The sequence below is a fragment of the Penicillium antarcticum genome (assembly GCF_028974205.1).
Source record: "Penicillium antarcticum strain IBT 31339 chromosome Unknown utg000005l_segment0_segment0, whole genome shotgun sequence".
NCBI lineage: Eukaryota > Fungi > Ascomycota > Eurotiomycetes > Eurotiales > Aspergillaceae > Penicillium > Penicillium antarcticum.
In genome coordinates, this window is record NW_026695303.1 from 2,120,900 (window position 1) to 2,137,615 (window position 16,716).

General features: G+C 49.6%; 6 protein-coding genes across 6 annotated transcripts; 5 read left to right on the forward strand and 1 right to left on the reverse strand.

Annotated features, from left to right (window-relative positions):
- Window positions 1-284: 284 nt before the first annotated feature.
- Window positions 285-3,350, forward strand: agd3 (putative extracellular serine-rich protein; the record flags this gene model as incomplete). The annotated part of the gene is made up of 2 exons (XM_058463507.1): window positions 285-3,020; window positions 3,084-3,350. The coding sequence occupies 2 exons, from the start codon at window positions 285-287 to the stop codon at window positions 3,348-3,350; spliced, it is 3,003 nt and encodes a 1,000-aa protein (XP_058319985.1).
- A 3,195-nt stretch (window positions 3,351-6,545) lies between these two features.
- Window positions 6,546-7,511, forward strand: N7508_005442 (endo alpha-1,4 polygalactosaminidase; the record flags this gene model as incomplete). Its single annotated transcript, XM_058463508.1, has 1 exon — window positions 6,546-7,511. One exon carries the CDS (start codon window positions 6,546-6,548, stop codon window positions 7,509-7,511), a length of 966 nt encoding a protein of 321 aa, XP_058319986.1.
- A 2,945-nt stretch (window positions 7,512-10,456) lies between these two features.
- Window positions 10,457-10,676, forward strand: N7508_005443 (uncharacterized protein; the record flags this gene model as incomplete). The annotated part of the gene is made up of 2 exons (XM_058463509.1): window positions 10,457-10,605; window positions 10,646-10,676. 2 exons carry the CDS (start codon window positions 10,457-10,459, stop codon window positions 10,674-10,676), a joined length of 180 nt encoding a protein of 59 aa, XP_058319987.1.
- A 1,135-nt stretch (window positions 10,677-11,811) lies between these two features.
- Window positions 11,812-13,185, reverse strand: N7508_005444 (spherulation-specific family 4 protein; the record flags this gene model as incomplete). The annotated part of the gene is made up of 3 exons (XM_058463510.1): window positions 11,812-12,132; window positions 12,431-12,788; window positions 12,959-13,185. 3 exons carry the CDS (start codon window positions 13,183-13,185, stop codon window positions 11,812-11,814), a joined length of 906 nt encoding a protein of 301 aa, XP_058319988.1.
- Window positions 13,186-13,871: 686 nt separating this feature from the next.
- Window positions 13,872-15,185, forward strand: N7508_005445 (NAD-dependent epimerase/dehydratase family protein; the record flags this gene model as incomplete). Its single annotated transcript, XM_058463511.1, has 1 exon — window positions 13,872-15,185. One exon carries the CDS (start codon window positions 13,872-13,874, stop codon window positions 15,183-15,185), a length of 1,314 nt encoding a protein of 437 aa, XP_058319989.1.
- A 682-nt stretch (window positions 15,186-15,867) lies between these two features.
- On the forward strand, window positions 15,868-16,661 carry N7508_005446 (mitochondrial 54S ribosomal protein mL54; the record flags this gene model as incomplete). Its single annotated transcript, XM_058463512.1, has 2 exons — window positions 15,868-16,351; window positions 16,411-16,661. 2 exons carry the CDS (start codon window positions 15,868-15,870, stop codon window positions 16,659-16,661), a joined length of 735 nt encoding a protein of 244 aa, XP_058319990.1.
- Window positions 16,662-16,716: the final 55 nt, after the last annotated feature.

A 16,716-nucleotide genomic window follows, 5' to 3' on the forward strand; every position in this document is an offset into this window, starting at 1 on the left:
TATGGGCAGACCCAGGTGAGATTTCGGCTCCGTGCGAGATGAAATCTTCTGTATGGACATTCTAAAATAGTTAGCTAGAAAAGGCGATAGGCCTTTGGACCTATGTCTACTCCACAGGGGCTCTATAAGATGATGATCATGCGCTTATGGGTAGGCACACGCAAGCTAATTCCGTTCGTTTACATACATCGCATCGCATTTCCTTAGCTGTCGGTCGTGAGTGGTGCAGGCTTGCATATCTAGCTCCGTGTGACCTTTCGAGTGTGTACCTGGCCACGATCAAGATGGTCGCCATTCCAGTCTGGGCCCTGAAGATCGGCTGCTTCTATGGCCTTATAACCTGCGACTCTGCCCCAGGTGTTTGGCCTGAGAGTACTCCCACTGTCATCGCCTATCATCCTCCGACTTCCACGGCCACCCCTTCTAGCACTCCCAGCAGCTCTGTTAGTGTGACTAGCTCTGCACTCGTTATTTCCACTCCTGTCTTGACTCCATCTGGGTCTGTGTCTGTGTCTTTGCCTTCGTCTCTTGGCGGATCGTCCGTTTTACCCACCAATACCCCTGCACCATCCACATTCGTTACCGCTACCTCTTCTGGCTCCGTCCCGTCAAGCTCTGCCTCAGGCTCTGTCATCGTTACTGTTTCACCTTCCTCGAGTCCTGTTGATACTTCTACTTCCTCGAGTCCGTCTTCTAGCTCTGCTGTTCTTCCATCTGGAAGTGCTTCTACTTCCACTCCTCCGTCCAGCAGCCCGGCTTCATCTTTGCCTGCCTCCAGTGGTGCTTCCTCTTCATTGAGTCTCCCTGCTGTCTCTAGCTCAAGTGTTGCCTCGTCTTCGTACCTTGCTTCTAGCAGCGGTGTTTCTTCGTCCGCAAGTGTCACTCCTGGAAGTTCTTCCCTGAGTGTTCCTGCTTCGTCTAGTCCAGCTTCCTCATCGCCTGTTTCGAGTGCCGCTTCTTCAAGTGCTGTTTCATCTGTGCCTTTGTCTTCCTCGCCTGTCTCTTCTTCAGTCGTCTCCTCAGCCGTCTCATCTTCGGTTGTTTCCTCATCGGCCATCTCGTCTTCCGCTATCTCATCTGTGCCTTTGTCCTCTTCAGTCGTCTCTTCTTCGGCTGTTTCTTCATCGGTCGCCTCTTCGTCTTCAGTCGCTTCATCCTCTGCTGTGTCATCCTCTGCTGTGTCATCCTCTGCAATTTCGTCTGTACCACTTTCTTCAAGTGCTATTGTGACTCCCAGCATGTCTTCCACTCTTGTCTCCATGTCGGCCTCGGCCTCAGCTTCTGCCACCCCTCTCAACCACGCCGCTGTCGCAGCTAACATCCTGGTCATCGCCAGAGATGCTGCTTCCGTTGGTGTGGCCAGCTCCGGTCTCAACGCCTACGGTATTCCTTTCACCAGCCTGATTGTTCCTTCCGGTGGTGTTGCTCTCCCTGCTCTCAACGGTACAGCCGGCGGAAACTTCGGTGGTATTGTTGTTGCTTCTGAAGTCAGCTACGACTATGGTACCCTCGGGTTCCAGAGTGCCTTGACCACTGATCAGTGGAACCAGCTCTACGCCTACCAGCTCGAGTATGGTGTCCGCATGGTCCAATATGATGTCTACCCCGGTCCTAACTACGGTGCCAACGCTCTTGGTGGATGCTGTGACGGCATTGAGCAGCTCATCTCTTTCAGTGATATCAGTGAATTCCCCACCTCCGGCCTCAAGACTGGTGCCGGTGTCAGCACTAGCGGTCTCTGGCACTACCCTGCTTCTATCAGCAATACCACCTCGACCAAGCAGGTTGCCTCTTTTGCTGCCACCACCGGCTTTGACTCTGAGAGTGTCGCTGCCGTTATCAACGACTTCGATGGCCGTCAGCAAATGGCCTTCTTCATTGGATTCGATACCACCTGGAGTGCTACCTCCAACTACCTGCAGCACGCATGGATCACCTGGATCACCCGCGGTCTCTATGCGGGTCTTCGTCGTGTCAACCTGAACACTCAGATTGATGACATGTTCCTTGAATCTGACATTTACTACCCCGCTGGAAATACTTTCCGTATTCGCCCCGAGGATATGACCAACATGGCTACCTGGACTGATGTAATCAACGCCAAGATGCCCGCTGGTAGTTCCTACTATGTTGAGGTTGGCCACAACGGTAACGGAAACATCGAGAACTCTTCTAACACCGATGCTGGTTACGTTGCTTGCAATAACGGTGCCATCGAGTACGAGTCTCCTGCCGACACCCCTCTTGAATGGATCAAGCCCATTGGCACCGGCACTGACCTGTGGCCCACTAAGCCCAAGGCCTACGACTGGAGCGCCACCTGCAGCAACATGGATGAGCTCCTCATCTGGTGGACCACCCCTGCCAACCTGAACAAGTTCGGTCATATTTCCCACACCTTCACCCATGAGGAGCAGAACAACGCCACCTACGCTGATGTTCTCCGCGAGATTACCTTCAACCAGGCCTGGCTCGCTGATGTCGGTATTGACAAGGCTACTCACTACACTGCTGATGGTATCATTCCTCCTGCCATTACTGGTCTTCACAACGGGGATGCTCTCCGCGCCTGGTGGGAGCGTGGTATTACCCAGTGTGTTGGTGACAACACCCGCCCTGCTCTCCTGAACACCGAGAACGCCATGTGGCCCATGTTCACCACCGTTGAGGCCAACGGCTTCGCTGGTATGCAAGTTAACCCCCGCTGGGCTACCCGTATCTACTACAACTGCGATACCCCTGCCTGTACTCTCCAGGAGTGGATCGACACCTCCGCTGGTAGCGGCACCTTCGCCGACCTTCTGGCCACCGAGAAGGCTGACACCATGCGTCACCTGTTTGGTCTCTACCACGATGGTTACATGTTCCACCAGGCCAACCTTCGCAACGCCGACGTTGACCCCATCACCATCAACGGTGTCAGCGAAAAGTACAGTATCATGCAGGCTTGGGTTGAGACTCAGGTCCAGGAGTTCGTCCGTCTCGCTGAGTGGCCCATGATTACCCTCACCCAGCAGGAGGTAAGATAAGATTCTTCATGAAACATAGGCGAGTATTTTGTTCATTTGCTGACCCCGCTACAGTTGTCTGCCTCCTTCCTTGCCCGGTTCAACCGTGACAAGTGTGGTTACTCTCTCAGCTACGCTACCAACAACAAGCAGATCACTGCTGTCACTGTCTCTGCCACCGGCAACACTTGCACTGAGCCCATCCCCGTGACCTTCCCTGTTGCTCCTACCAGCACCCAGGGCTTCACCACTGAGCAGCTCGGTGCCGACCCCCTGACCGTTTGGGTCCAGCTTTCTGGCTCCCCAGTCACATTCACTCTTTCCACCCCTATTTCTTTCTAGATGCCTTGGAAGAGTTATGACTCGCCTTGATTTGGCGAGCTGATACACTTCCCAGCATCCCGTTGATCACCTATCTCCTTTCAATTAATGTTGTGGATACTGTTTCAAGATGTCAATAATGGTGTCTATATATGCGAAGGAAAACTGTTTGTTTTACAGATATGAAGATTGAATGCCCTATATTCCTAATGCCCGGAAGAACATTTAGTATGCTCAAACGATAATATACAATGATTTCTTCAGAGAATTGTCTCTCTACTTTCAACAATTATCCCGAGTCCAATCTATATCCCGTCCCCAAACTAGAAATTGGTCTACATGTACGCGCCCACCCTAACACGTCGTTCAGCGGTCTAAAGACGGGACGGGTCAGCATCCCCGCGCTGCAGGTCCAAAGTAACAATGACTACAATGCACTGTGCGATATGGTGCACATCGTGTCCCTCACATAATCAATTAAGCGAAAGGTTTCCAGAGAAATCTCTTCACTAAATCATGTAGTCCAAAAAGGAGACGAAAAGAGCAAAAAAAAGAAAACCGATCGTTCTTGGCAGAAAGGGAAGCGATCAAGGGCCCGTCGGGACCAACATTAGGCTTCTGAGATCGAAACTTGTCTCTCAACAGCTGTTCCACCCGTCAACCAAACAATTACCCTCGTGCTAGATGATCCCTCGGAGAATAAAAAATCTGGATTATGCCTCACTCTACATGTAGCCGTCAGCTAGGGTAAGGAAAAAAACAAAACCTGCAAGCGTACTGTGCCATCCAATCTACCCTGTCGCACTGCGCACGGCATGTCTTGCTTTGCTTTGACACCCTGTAGATGCATAGGGCAACCCCACGGTCCAGGCAGTGGCGGCGGAGTGCATGTATACGATGTTCGGCTATGCACCGGGGCCTCGATTGAGTCAGCAAGGAGGCTCAAAGTGGAAAAATGGCCGTAGGATGGCACCATTTTGGGCAGAATAGAGGACGGGAGGTGCATGCCCAGACCTTGAAGCCATCCCGCTATCCCGCGTTCTCCTTGTCGGCGTTATTACATGGCCCTCGGATTTATTCTAGAGACTTAGGTACCATTTCCAGTACCTGCTAAAGTCTGAGATACATATTTCGGAGGGTACAATGTACATCTACCTGTATATTTGCATTTACGCTTACATGTAATCTCGTTCGGCTTTTCGTTTCTCCACACTCTGCATTTTGGGCTTTGCAGTGCGGGGTGTAAGAAGTAGCCTAAAGGATAAAATAAAAAAAAAGAAAAGAAAAAAGATTTGCGTGCATGCTCGGCTGCCAGCTACACTGCACGCCTACCCGAGGCATGGTCTCAATTCTTACTTCTCATTTTCTGACTTTTCCATCGTCTGATCAAAGGGGTCAAGTCATGATGACTTGTCACTACAAAACCACCCAAGCGCGATCTTGGCACGGGATGACGGACTCCTGATTACCTGTTTACTCTCGACTCGTTATTAATCATCTCGTATACACTTAAATTGCCGTCTCAGCAGGCGGGTGTGGCGTCCAACGGATTTGCGGGAAGGGGAGAATCAAGCGATTGGGTTATCTAGGACTAGATCAGCGCGCCATACTCCTTAGCGTGTTTGGCTTTTTTTAGCGTGTGGCCCGTCCTATTTAGGTACCTTTTTTTTTTGGCTTGACAGCCCACAACGTGGACAGTAAGTAGTTTCACGAGTCTTTCAGTGCGGGCCTGTCAAAATGCTCGAGTTAAGTCAAGCGACGCAGATATATTGGTACGATAACCCTGTCAGGCGGGATGTGAATTCATCATCATTGCTCATTCCGGTGTAAGCGACCCCTGAAGATTTGAAAACAAGAAAAAAATAGATTGAGATTATCCTTGTCCATGGCTCAGGCCCGACAAGTCACTCATGATCTTCTCATCCGAATAGCCGGATTTGCACGGACGGATTTGCAACTGAACTGATCAGCAGAAGTCAAATGTTTTGACCCCGATTTAGTCCCGGGTTAGGGCTAAATTACATTTGAAAAATACGATGTTTTGGCTTGAGTGAGAATATTTCAGTACATCAATACCACCAAGTTAAAATACCTGATCGACCCAAAAAATCGACGTCTCCACCCGATCGGGAACTCTGTGACCTCTTTTGGACACCTCACACCCCAGCTTGCCAGCGCATGCATTCGTGTTTGCTTTGGCCATTGGTAGTGTTCTACATGTATGTTTCGTATATTTTTGATCTTTTCGCCTGCTTTTGATGCCATCATTTCGTGATTTTTTCGGTCGGCGGAGACCAGGCGGAAAGACTCACATTCAATAGCTCGATTGTTCTCTGAAAGCTCGTGGATCCGATTATGCAATGAAGCTACCTCGGTGTTTATCCTTTTCAGGGGTAGCCATTCTTGGCGAACCGATATTTCTCTCTTTGTTGGGGCTTTCTCTAGCTAACGCGCCGAGGGAATAGAGGGGTCTATTTTGGGCGGCGCTACTGTACTCTAGGAACGCCCGTCGCCTCACAGTGATTCGAGCCCGGCAATAATGTCCTTGGCGGTTTTCAATCCGACTGTCAGCCCCCTGAAGTCCTGGACTGGCGGCAGGTCAATTAAGTTCTCTCGCACTATACTGTAGAGTTTATTGCTGTTCAGATGACATTATATTGCAAAGTACTCTGTGCTATTTGACATGTTTTGGCAGCGATAATTAATTGGATCCGCAGGTTCCACCACCTTAATTCGCCCTACTGGACCCTCTCAGGTCCCATAAATCGGTCTGTTCTGCAAGTTCTGCAAGTCAAAGAAGCAAAATCCTGTGGCTCAGTAATCTTGGCGCCTTCTTCCACCGCCTCTAGGCTCCCGAATTCCCCTACTGTACGCTCTTTGTTTCGTCTAGGTTTCCCTTTGAAAGGCGCATTTCAAGGGTCTCCTGACATTGTTTTTCTGAGGCTTAGCCTTCCCCCAGGGTAACATTCGGATTCCGATCGCTGTAACCGCCCTCAAGGATCGCCATAGCCTCAGCCCGGTCTGGCCGGAACACTTACCCTAAGCTTAAAGATGCCCATCTCCCGAACTAGCTGATCTTCACGTCTCTCTTTTCTCTTTATACCTGGGGTGACCCCCTTCCACTTTATCTGGTCGAGCATGCGGGGTTGACACGCCTAATCTCATTCAAGACACCTCTTTATTACACTCGTTCTTTCAGCCTTACACTATTCCTCAATGGGCGAAATGTCCTCCAAGTCCGGCTGGTGGGCCTGGTCAACCAAGAAGAAGGTTCTCATCTTTGGGACCATCGCTTTGGTCATCGTCGCGCTGGGTGTTGGTCTCGGTGCAGGACTCGGCATCGGCTTGAAGAACAGCGGAGACGACGACAACGATAGTGGTGACAGTGGTGACAACACCGGTAGCGGTACCAACACTACCACCCCCACCAATACGACCGTGAAATGGCAGCCCGCCGCCGGCACCAAGTGGCAAATCGTGCTGAAGTACCCACTGAACGACACCTCCATTGACGCGCCCGTCTACGACATCGATCTCTTCGACAACCCCAAGTCCATGATCTCCGAACTGCAGGGTATGGGCCGCAAGGTTATTTGCTACTTCTCTGCTGGAACTTACGAAGACTGGCGCTCCGACGCAGATGATTTCGCGAAGGCCGACATTGGCAAGGGTCTCGACGAGTGGGCCGGCGAGAACTGGCTGAACATCTCGTCCACAAGTGTGCGCAAGATCATGCAGAAGCGCCTCGACCTTGCCGTCACCAAGGGATGTGATGGAGTTGACCCGGATAACATTGATGGATATGATAATGAGAACGGGCTCGGCCTCACTGAGGCTATGTCTATCAATTATGTGAACTGGCTTGCGAATGAATCTCACAACCGCGGTCTTTCCGTCGGACTGAAGAACGGTGGGAGTATCATTGACTCAGTCATTGCGAACATGCAGTGGAGCGTTAATGAGCAATGTGCTCAATACGACGAGTGTGATACCTATGCTGCCTTCATCGATGCCGACAAGCCTGTCTTTCACATCGAGTATCCCAAGGGTGATGATACCAACAACGACAAATCTGTCACCACTAAGCAGGTGACATCTTCTTGCGATGCGAACAGCTCAGGCAACTTCTCGACTGTTATCAAAAACATGAACTTGAACAACTGGGTTGAGTACTGCCCTTGATTTGAGAATACAGGCTTAATTTCAGGCTTGGAGCATATATATCATACGTTATTTGGGAGTCAATGTTGCATGTATAAACAAGAAATGATATTTCTGGTACCGTCACTTCAATGAATGTTTTTCAGAGCGGCATGACATAGCAAATCCAATTTTTCCCCCTTGATCCTAGGAGTTGTCTACAACTTGGGTTATAAGTCTTTTCAAACAACTATATGGTTAAGATACCTTTTTTAGACAACCACAAACTAAGGCACTTGAAAATGAGCAAAACGGATTTGGAAAAAGAGAGATTCAAGCAAGATCAAGACAATTCACGAAATAATATACTTGTTTAGCACTTCATGTAAAGATTATATATCTCGGGCTCAATATTCAATACTGGCGCTGGTCACAAACTTGGAACCTGAGTTGTTGTAGTTGTTTCTTACAACTTCGCTCTTAACTTGCCCTTTACAACTTCATCTTAACTTCACTTCCACTCTCGTCCATCCCAATCCGTCTCACGCGTGAAACCTCAGCTGAACCCAAGGATTCAAGAAAATAGGCATCTCGCAACGATGTGCATGACGCCTAGATATCACAAGAACCCCGGGTAGTCACAAATCTGTATATCCGCCATGCCAGCACACAACGCACACCGTCGGATCCCCCGAATCCATGGCAAAGGCCTTGCATGAACAAGCCCCTCAATTGAATCATTAGACCGATTCGGTATCGACTTCGGCTCTCCTAACCCACGACAAATCTGACAACAGACAAAAGAACCACATCATGCAAACCCAAGGAACCAAAAGCGCCATAGCAAACCAACCCAAACAACCCTCGAATCACGACACCAATGCGAGCACGGAATCGCCATTTTGCACCTCAATTGTCACTTAGCCTTTCAATAGTCGCCAGCGACGTCCGAAAGGATACATGTAGAGGCGTCAAGCTGAATCAGACTAACGAGTAATAGCCATCGCTTTCGCGCACTATACTCCACACCACACCGGAGAGTTGGTGCCATAGCCAGCAAGAATGAGGAACCAACCTACACGCATCATGATTACACCTACAGTTAGAGCCACAGTAAGAGTCAAGGCACCATCGCCTAAGTTAGCGTAACGCCCATATCTCGTGTTCTTTCCTCTGGCTCTGGCTCCTCGTTCACTCGCATCCGACACATCCCGGTCAGCTGCGCCTCTGCGGCGCGTGGATAGCCCCCTTGCCAGAAACGTTTCCGGCGGTGCCTGGCGTGGCTGATGCGGGATTTTCTTGCGGCGTACGTACAGGTGTCAGTTTACCGGCCCGCCAAGCCTGGGCTTGATACGGAATCAGCCATGCGGCAATAGTTGAATTTATTTGTACGAATGGTGGTTTTGGATCCTTGGATTCGCTCTTTGACCATGAGAAACAGGTCTTCATCCTTGTTTTCTGTTGTTCTTGGCTTGTCTCTTGTAGAGTGTTAATTGATAGGTCTCGTCCGAGTCATGATCAATCAATGCGCGGCGGTCTGTATTGGTCGGGACTATGCAGCGATCCGTTGTAGTGGGGAAAGACAATGATTCTCCGGCTTCTTTTGTGACTAGATCGGTCGTGGATGTTCGATTGTTTGGCTTGGCAGTCTTGGCATCTGCAGTGTCTAATACTCCCTGGGACTGTGATTGGACAGGTTTCAAGGGGCACTGTTAGCTTGTTTAGTGTGCAGCTTGGGGAAGTGGATTCATCCGGTATTTGCAAACTCGGTTTTGGGTCTTTTTGATGTCGCCCTTTACAGTACAATTTTTACAATACGAAGAATTAATCGAGCCCGTATTGTAACTCGTGTTTTTTTCAAACTTCCCAAGTCACGACACGAGCTTCACCGACCAATCGTGTTGGACATGTCACATATTGTGGTCCGGGACGTTGGCATTGGCCATCGCCCTTGCATATTTTCCCGGGGCTGAAGGTAAAGTCGCACCTACATCGTACCTCGGCATGTAAAATCTCATTTCCAAAGGCTTTCGCAAAATTAGTATAGTTACTTTGATTCGGCAGAATTTTCATAGTGACAAACCTCAATACAAAGGCCGGTGAAGACTTGGCACGGATTGGTGTTAGCTCCCCGAACCTTTCCCCGATCGGAATGGCCGTGTATACGCCGCCTCGGCCATGTTCCTTATACCCACTCCAATCGAGCAAGCTAAGACGGTCGGCTCGCGTAGTCGAAAAATGCATAGGGCCAGGTGATGGAAATGGGAAGGCGCTAAGATCGGCAGCCCGAGTGGCTCCCGAGCGGATCTGCATGGTTCCTGAACCAACTCACGAACCATCCAAGATTTCGACTTCATTGGCGATGCACTTTGGATGTTCGGCGGTTAGCTTGAGCCATCACTCCACTTATACTACCCGTGGTTTCATGAGGTCTCTGAATTTTCTGCACAGCATCTGTACCCCTGAACCAAAGGTCGGCTGGAACTCGCACTTATCTTTGGAAAGTGGTCCCAAACGGTGCAAGCAACCTCGATGTGAATGCTCTTTTCGGCTCTCCGGCTTCTTAGTGTGGTTTGCCACTTTGGATGAACTAGCACTAGCGATGCGGCGAACCTATGCTGCGATCTCTTGAACTCGCCTTCGGGCCCTTTTCTGGCCCCGACGAACACAAAAAGGACGGTTCGCCAAAATTTAGATCTAGACGTGTCCACTCATGCATGTTCAAAACAGATCGCGCCGCAATCCCAAGCCATGGACCCATCCCGGCCTCCCTTTCATTACTGAAAAACGCCGATCTTGTACTTTATACAATTGAGCAGTACTAATGCACCCTAGCGACTGCTTTACGGTGTTAGTCTCTGAGTGAGTCAGTTCGCTTATGCACAACAGAAAAGATTTACAACCCTTCCTACTGTATTTGTCCAGACAGGGTCGGCAACTACGAGAGTCAATTCCAGCCAAGACATAGATCGTAAACCCCATCAGCCATGCAAGTGACAGCCCATGCAAATCCACAAATCCCCGTCGCCATCTCTGGTCCCGAACTACCCGACCCATGCCACGAGGTGGTGACATCCGCCATCAGCCACCAACTCAGGGGTATCGCCTGCAAAGAGCATGCGTTGAAGAGACTAGGGTAAGGCCTATTGACGACTCCCATAAACTGTATCATGCAGCGAATCACGCAAGGGTGTAACGAACGTATGATGCCAGTGTGGTTCCTGGAACATAGTCTGCCTCCGTCTCCGCTGAAATGGAACAGGTCAACTTGCGAACCTGGCCAGATGTACTTCAACCACGTTGTACATACATGACTTGTTCTTGTTTCAATGCAGCGTTGTATTGCTTTTTTTTTCTCGCTTATAGTACCTAATGACGAGGGGGCTATGGTAGTGCTAAACCTCGAAGTATACATTTTAGTCCTATGCTATGTCCCACGCTGCTGTTTCAGTCAAATGACTCACTATACCTGGCACCTGATTGGGTTTGAAGGCAGGTCGCTGAGTATAGTGACGTACACTTTCGTCTCAAGATGTTCCAGACGAATAAAGCAATAGATCAGTTTCACAATATGAAATACGATGGTCTCCATGTTGTTGAAACACCGTGGCTCAGATATACCTTGCCAAGACTGGAGCGCCAACACTGCAGGCCTATTTTGGGGTATTTCGATACGGCATTGGCTCTGGGCGTACATGACACCACATGCAGGTCTCATGAATTGATCGGATCCCCGGTAACTCAGGGACATTGAAAAGAACCCCGATCTGGATCAAGACCCGGGAAAGGAAATTCGGTATCTTCACTGCTATATTCTTATTCTGAAGATATGTGATGTTTGGGTATCTCGTATTTAGATCTAGATCAAGAACGAGAGCAAGGTCTCACACAGTAAGCCAGCGGAGGTGCCACAGCTGATTTCAGATTTCAGATTTCAGTAACTGAGACCATTTGAACCTACCAGATTTTTCATTATTGCCACACCCATTAATTGGTTAATGTGAATGGCGGAATAAATGCACCTTAGGGCCTAGTGTCGAAAAGGATGTATCGAATCCTTGGCGAAAGCGCGGAAATTTGAAAAATACCGCGTATGGTAAGTGCTCCACCTCAACAGAGTCAAGCCAACCACCCAAACAAAGAGATGGGCAAATCACAAATTTTTTTTTTTCATTCCAATCGTTGCCTGCGGAGGCCAAGTATATCATAACTATGCTCTCGTTAATCATTAGAAAATTGCAACCAAAACTAAAAAACACGATCCAAAAATGCTAGCTATGACAATTTGCAAACTCAATTACCTCCCCAATCAAAATGCTATAGATGCAATGACCAATCCAACTCAAGCCGCCATCAAATCGACAAACTCATTCATCTTCTGTCCAAAGGAAGCATAGTAATCAGTAGACAGATGAGTGATGTACACCTCATCAGCTACCCTGCGCACTTCCTTAACAAGACCTCGAAGCGACTTGCCCTCAACAGCCTCAGGAACGGAGTGCACGATGGCGCAAAGCTGGGAACGATTGCTGTTATCGATACTTGTGAATAGCCTTGCGCCTTGCCGTTCCTGAAAAGTGGTGTACGCCGCCTCGAAGACGACGGTGGAGTCAGCTGTAGCCAAGTACCGGGAGTCAGGGACGGCTCCGGGATTGTGAACGACCTGTGGGACATGTTAGTTCTGCCGTAGTGTATGGAGCTCGCCTGTTTAAGCCAGATGGGGAAGCCGAAGTGATGCAGGTTGGATAGGCGTTTGGGTAGACCAAAAAGCAATGAAGCAAGATTGGAGTGTGAGTGGGTTTTGAAGACGTCTGGGGAAAGGGAGTCTTGGAATGGGAAAGGCAAAACAGGGAATTGCAAATTATGAAATGTACAAATGCAAGTGCAGAGTAAGATGCAGAGTAAGAGACAGGGATGTTGTATGGTAAGGTAACAATGGGGGCTTGGGAAATTGTACTCACGAATTGATCAGGTCCAAGACTCTCCAGGTCTTTGACGAAGTCAGTCAGACCTTGCAAATAGGTCAAGGTCTGGGTATCGTATTGTTGGGGCGTTTCATCGAAGAAGATTCCTTGAACCGCCAGGTTGGGGTTAGAGGAATTGGTAGGCCAGTCGGCATAAGTCTGGATATCCTTGCGAATGGATGACACATTGCGCTTTGCGTACGAGGTGTAAACGTAACCCAAAAGACGGACATTTTCGTAAGAAGACAGATTGGGGATTTCACGGGTATAATTCGCATCCGGGAGCGAGTCAGGCCCTGGTCCGTTTCCTGGATTGATTACGACTGTAAAGTTGACATCTGGGTGGGTAGAAATGCTGTGGCGTTTGACAGTTAGGGATAGTTTCTTTTGAGATGTGATGGTTTTGGCGCCCGAACGGCGTAGCATAATCCCCATGCAATTGTGTGGCGGGCCACCGGCCGCCTGAGATTCAATATGGGATCTCGGGGGAAGCGCAGCTGGGGGATGGAAAGGGTTAGAACATACACATTTTCCAGCGGCGTCCACGCCCCAGGAGCAGGGTATACGTAGAGCGGAACGAAGACCTTAGCCTTAGGACCCATGTTGTTCTTCTTCTTGTTAAGAGTAGTGACGACGACTGAGGGGACGACGGCGGCAATAATCACGATGAGAGCGACAATTGCCAAGATAATTCTTGAGCGAGTGGATTTCAGACATCCGCGCTTGCTCACGTGTTTTTCGGTATCAGACATATTGGTATAGTTACAGAGTTGAGAGTTGAAGTGGGTTCAAGAACCACCCCTAGATATCTGGATCTGGACAGAACTAAAAAACAATCACTTTACACTTGCTTGGCCACTCCCAAGACTTTTGCGGCCGAAATACGGAGCGGGTCTCGACCCAAGATGCAGAAAGGGTCTTAGATGAGAAAAAAAAAAGAATAAAAAAAAGAATAAATACATTTATTTTGAGCATGAGCTGAGTCCCTGACGTACCAGCCATGTGGAGGCCTTTTTAGGGCATTTCGATGTACAAAATGATACCCCCGAGGCCCAGCCGCTATGGCCCACAAGGGGGATCCTGCCCGATTGTTCTGTTCCGACTTTGCTTGCTTTTGCCCCTATTATAGTCTCTTTGTTCTTTTTTTACTCCGCTTATGCTTGTTCCATATGTTCCTGGCCTTTCCATTTTTGCCGGTGGGGGCTTGTGCTGATTGCTCATTCGTCCGGCAAGGATGATATAATAGATGAACTGAAGCGAAAGGTCCGAGTGAGGCAAAACCGGTGGCAGTCTTGGTTTCTTGTATAAAACCTTGGTAGGAGGCCCGCCAGAGAGCTTGGATATCTCGGTCTTGATCACAGATTAACACAAGCCATTTCATCCCTCTTTCTTTGGTAGTACAGCTGATCAGGTGTCGGTTGCTTGTTCAATTATCATAATGTTTGTGCCCACATCAATGCCCTCTTCGAGGTCGGACAGTCGTCGACGCTCTGATGCAAGCACTCCGTCAGAGCTTGCGTCCCCAACTGTCGACACGCCTGCAACTGAGCGTGGTGACTTGTTCGACAACATCGATGAACTATTGCGCAATATTCCCTCGGAGAGCCACATCCTTGTCACCGGTGGTCTTGGCTTCATTGGAAGTCACACCACCCTTGAGCTTCTCAAGGCCAACTATAATGTCATTGTCATCGACAACCTCAGCAATGCATTCCAGAATGTTCTTGACCGCATCAGCATCTTGGCTCAGAAGCACCACGAAGAGAATGGCACCAAGATGCCTTCTTTGCGATTGCACGCACACGACTATCGCGACACCACTGCCTTGAAGTCTTTGCTTCAGGAGTACCAAATCCCCTCTCGTTGGGGAAACGCCAAGTCAAAGATTGCCGGTGTGATTCACTTCGCAGCCTACAAGGCTGTGGAGGAGAGTATCCGCAACCCATTGAAGTACTACTCCAACAACGTCAGCGGCCTGGTCGACTTTGCCACCACTCTTGGAGAGTTTGGCATCAAGACTTTTATCTTCTCGTCTTCTGCCACTGTGTACGGAACCCTGGCCAATTCTGGTCTTCCATTGAAGGAGGAACTCTGTGTGCACAAGGAAGAGGTGCACACTAATGAAGAAGGCACACAAGAAGTCGTTCAACCAGGTTGCACCGGTATCACCAACCCATATGGACGCACCAAGTGGATGTGTGAGACCATCCTGGCCGACTTGGCCGCCTCAGACCCTGAGTGGACCATTGTTGCCCTTCGGTATTTCAACCCCGTCGGCTGTGATTCATCCGGTCTGCTGGGCGAGGACCCCAGACAGGCACCAACAAACCTGCTCCCTGTCGTGGTCAAGGTCATGACTGGCCAGTACTCCGAGCTTTCGATGTTCGGAACTGATTGGGAGACCGAGGACGGCACTGCTGTTCGTGACTTTATCCACGTCAGTGATCTGGCGCTTGGCCATATTGCTGCACTCAGCTCTGCCAACGAAGGCAAGTTGAGTGACAACTTCCGTACTTTCAACCTCGGAACCGGAAAAGGCAATTCCGTGATGGATGTGGTTAGCACCATGGAGGGTGTCATTTCCAAGCCCATTGCTCGCCGGGCAGCACCGCGTCGTGAGGGTGACGTTGGATCATGTGTTGCTATTGTCGACCGATCCACCGAGGAGCTGCAGTGGAAGACCGAAAAGACCCTGAAGGATGCTTGCCAGGATATCTGCAACTTCCTTGAGGTCAGTGGTCTGTCTTCATAGCATGATGCTGTGGTCTGATCTGTTTTTTTTTATTTGTCACATTTCCCCTGTTTTTAATACCTTCCTCCTGGAACAGGGGTCCATCGGAAGCATGTCTCGGTATAATGATTATATGTTATTTAATGCATCACCTGTCTGCATTCTCCTTGTTTTGTTGGATGTATGTAGTCATCCATATACTTTCTGTGTCGCTAGACGCAAATGAATCAAAAGTTTCATAAGTGAATATTGGCAACTGGTATCATGACAGAATCAAATGTGTAGATCAAAACAACAAAGAAGTGCGGAGTTGTGGAGGGGAAGCAGCTGGAGATCCCCAGTGGACACCTGAGGTATCCATAAAGAAGGGTATCACGTGATTCGTCAACAAACATTGCGTAGTAAATGATACCAAGGTCGATTGTTGTATACAAATTGTAATTCGAGCGTGGTTTATTTGTCAATTACTGAAAGACACTCATAGTAAAAGAGAAACTCATTAAGTTGGACACCATATTGTCGACCACGTGACCGATCTCCGGCTTGGCATCAAATATGCCGCAGTTTTCTGCGACTCCGTCAACGCGACAGTCTCATCGGGTATACCTTCTACGCATTGGGAGTCCCCATCATCGCCGGCCACAATTGAACTTCAAACAAGGGCACTCTAATAATTAACGCCTTTTCGCTTTCTCTCGCCATTATGATCTGCAAAAGCTGCCGCTCGACTTTGCTGTCCCGGCTCAACCAGCAGCCCGTTGTGACCCGGACAGCTTCGACATGCGCGCGCCAACTCCCCATTACTCGCACCCAATTCCGGTCATACAGCAGTGATAACAATGCCTCCGTCTCTGCTCCTCCTTCTCCCTCGGCTCCCCGCCAGCCCACAGTCGGCGACCTCTCCACCCCGTCCGCCATCTCCTCCGCTACTCCAGGCGTGTCTCAGCCATTGAGCACCCCGGAAGGCGTTCATGTCGATGTGAACCCTGGTTCTTCCACGAAACCCACCACTGTGCGCCCACCAAGCAGCTGCCCGGCCGGCACTAAGATGACCGGACTCAACTACTTCAAAAACAAGCCGGACGTCTTCGCCAAGGAAGATTCCGAGTACCCAGACTGGCTCTGGGGTCTCCTCGGCGATGCTACCAAAGATGTTAAGACCCAGAAAGGCGGTGTTGACCCAAGCAGTATGTTCCCTGGATTGTTGATTAAAGGTGATTGAGGTGAAGTGCTAACCTCGTGACAGCCCTGAACAAGAAGCAACGGAAGCGCTACGAAAAGAAGCTTGCCGCTCGTACTGGCCCTCTCGCCGCCAAGATCCCTGCCCACCACCACGCCCACGATATCACTCCCGCCTCTTACAACCGCGACGGTGCCTCAACGGACGCCATGGCTGATGCTAGCGAAGGCTTCGACCAGCGCTCGGAGGTTATCAAGAGTGCCCGTGAGGCCAGACGGAAGGCCATCAAGGAATCTAACTTCCTGCGTGGTCTGTAAGCTGATCTCATGGACCAGCTGGAAAATTGTGAAGCGATTGTACTTTTCTTGTTTC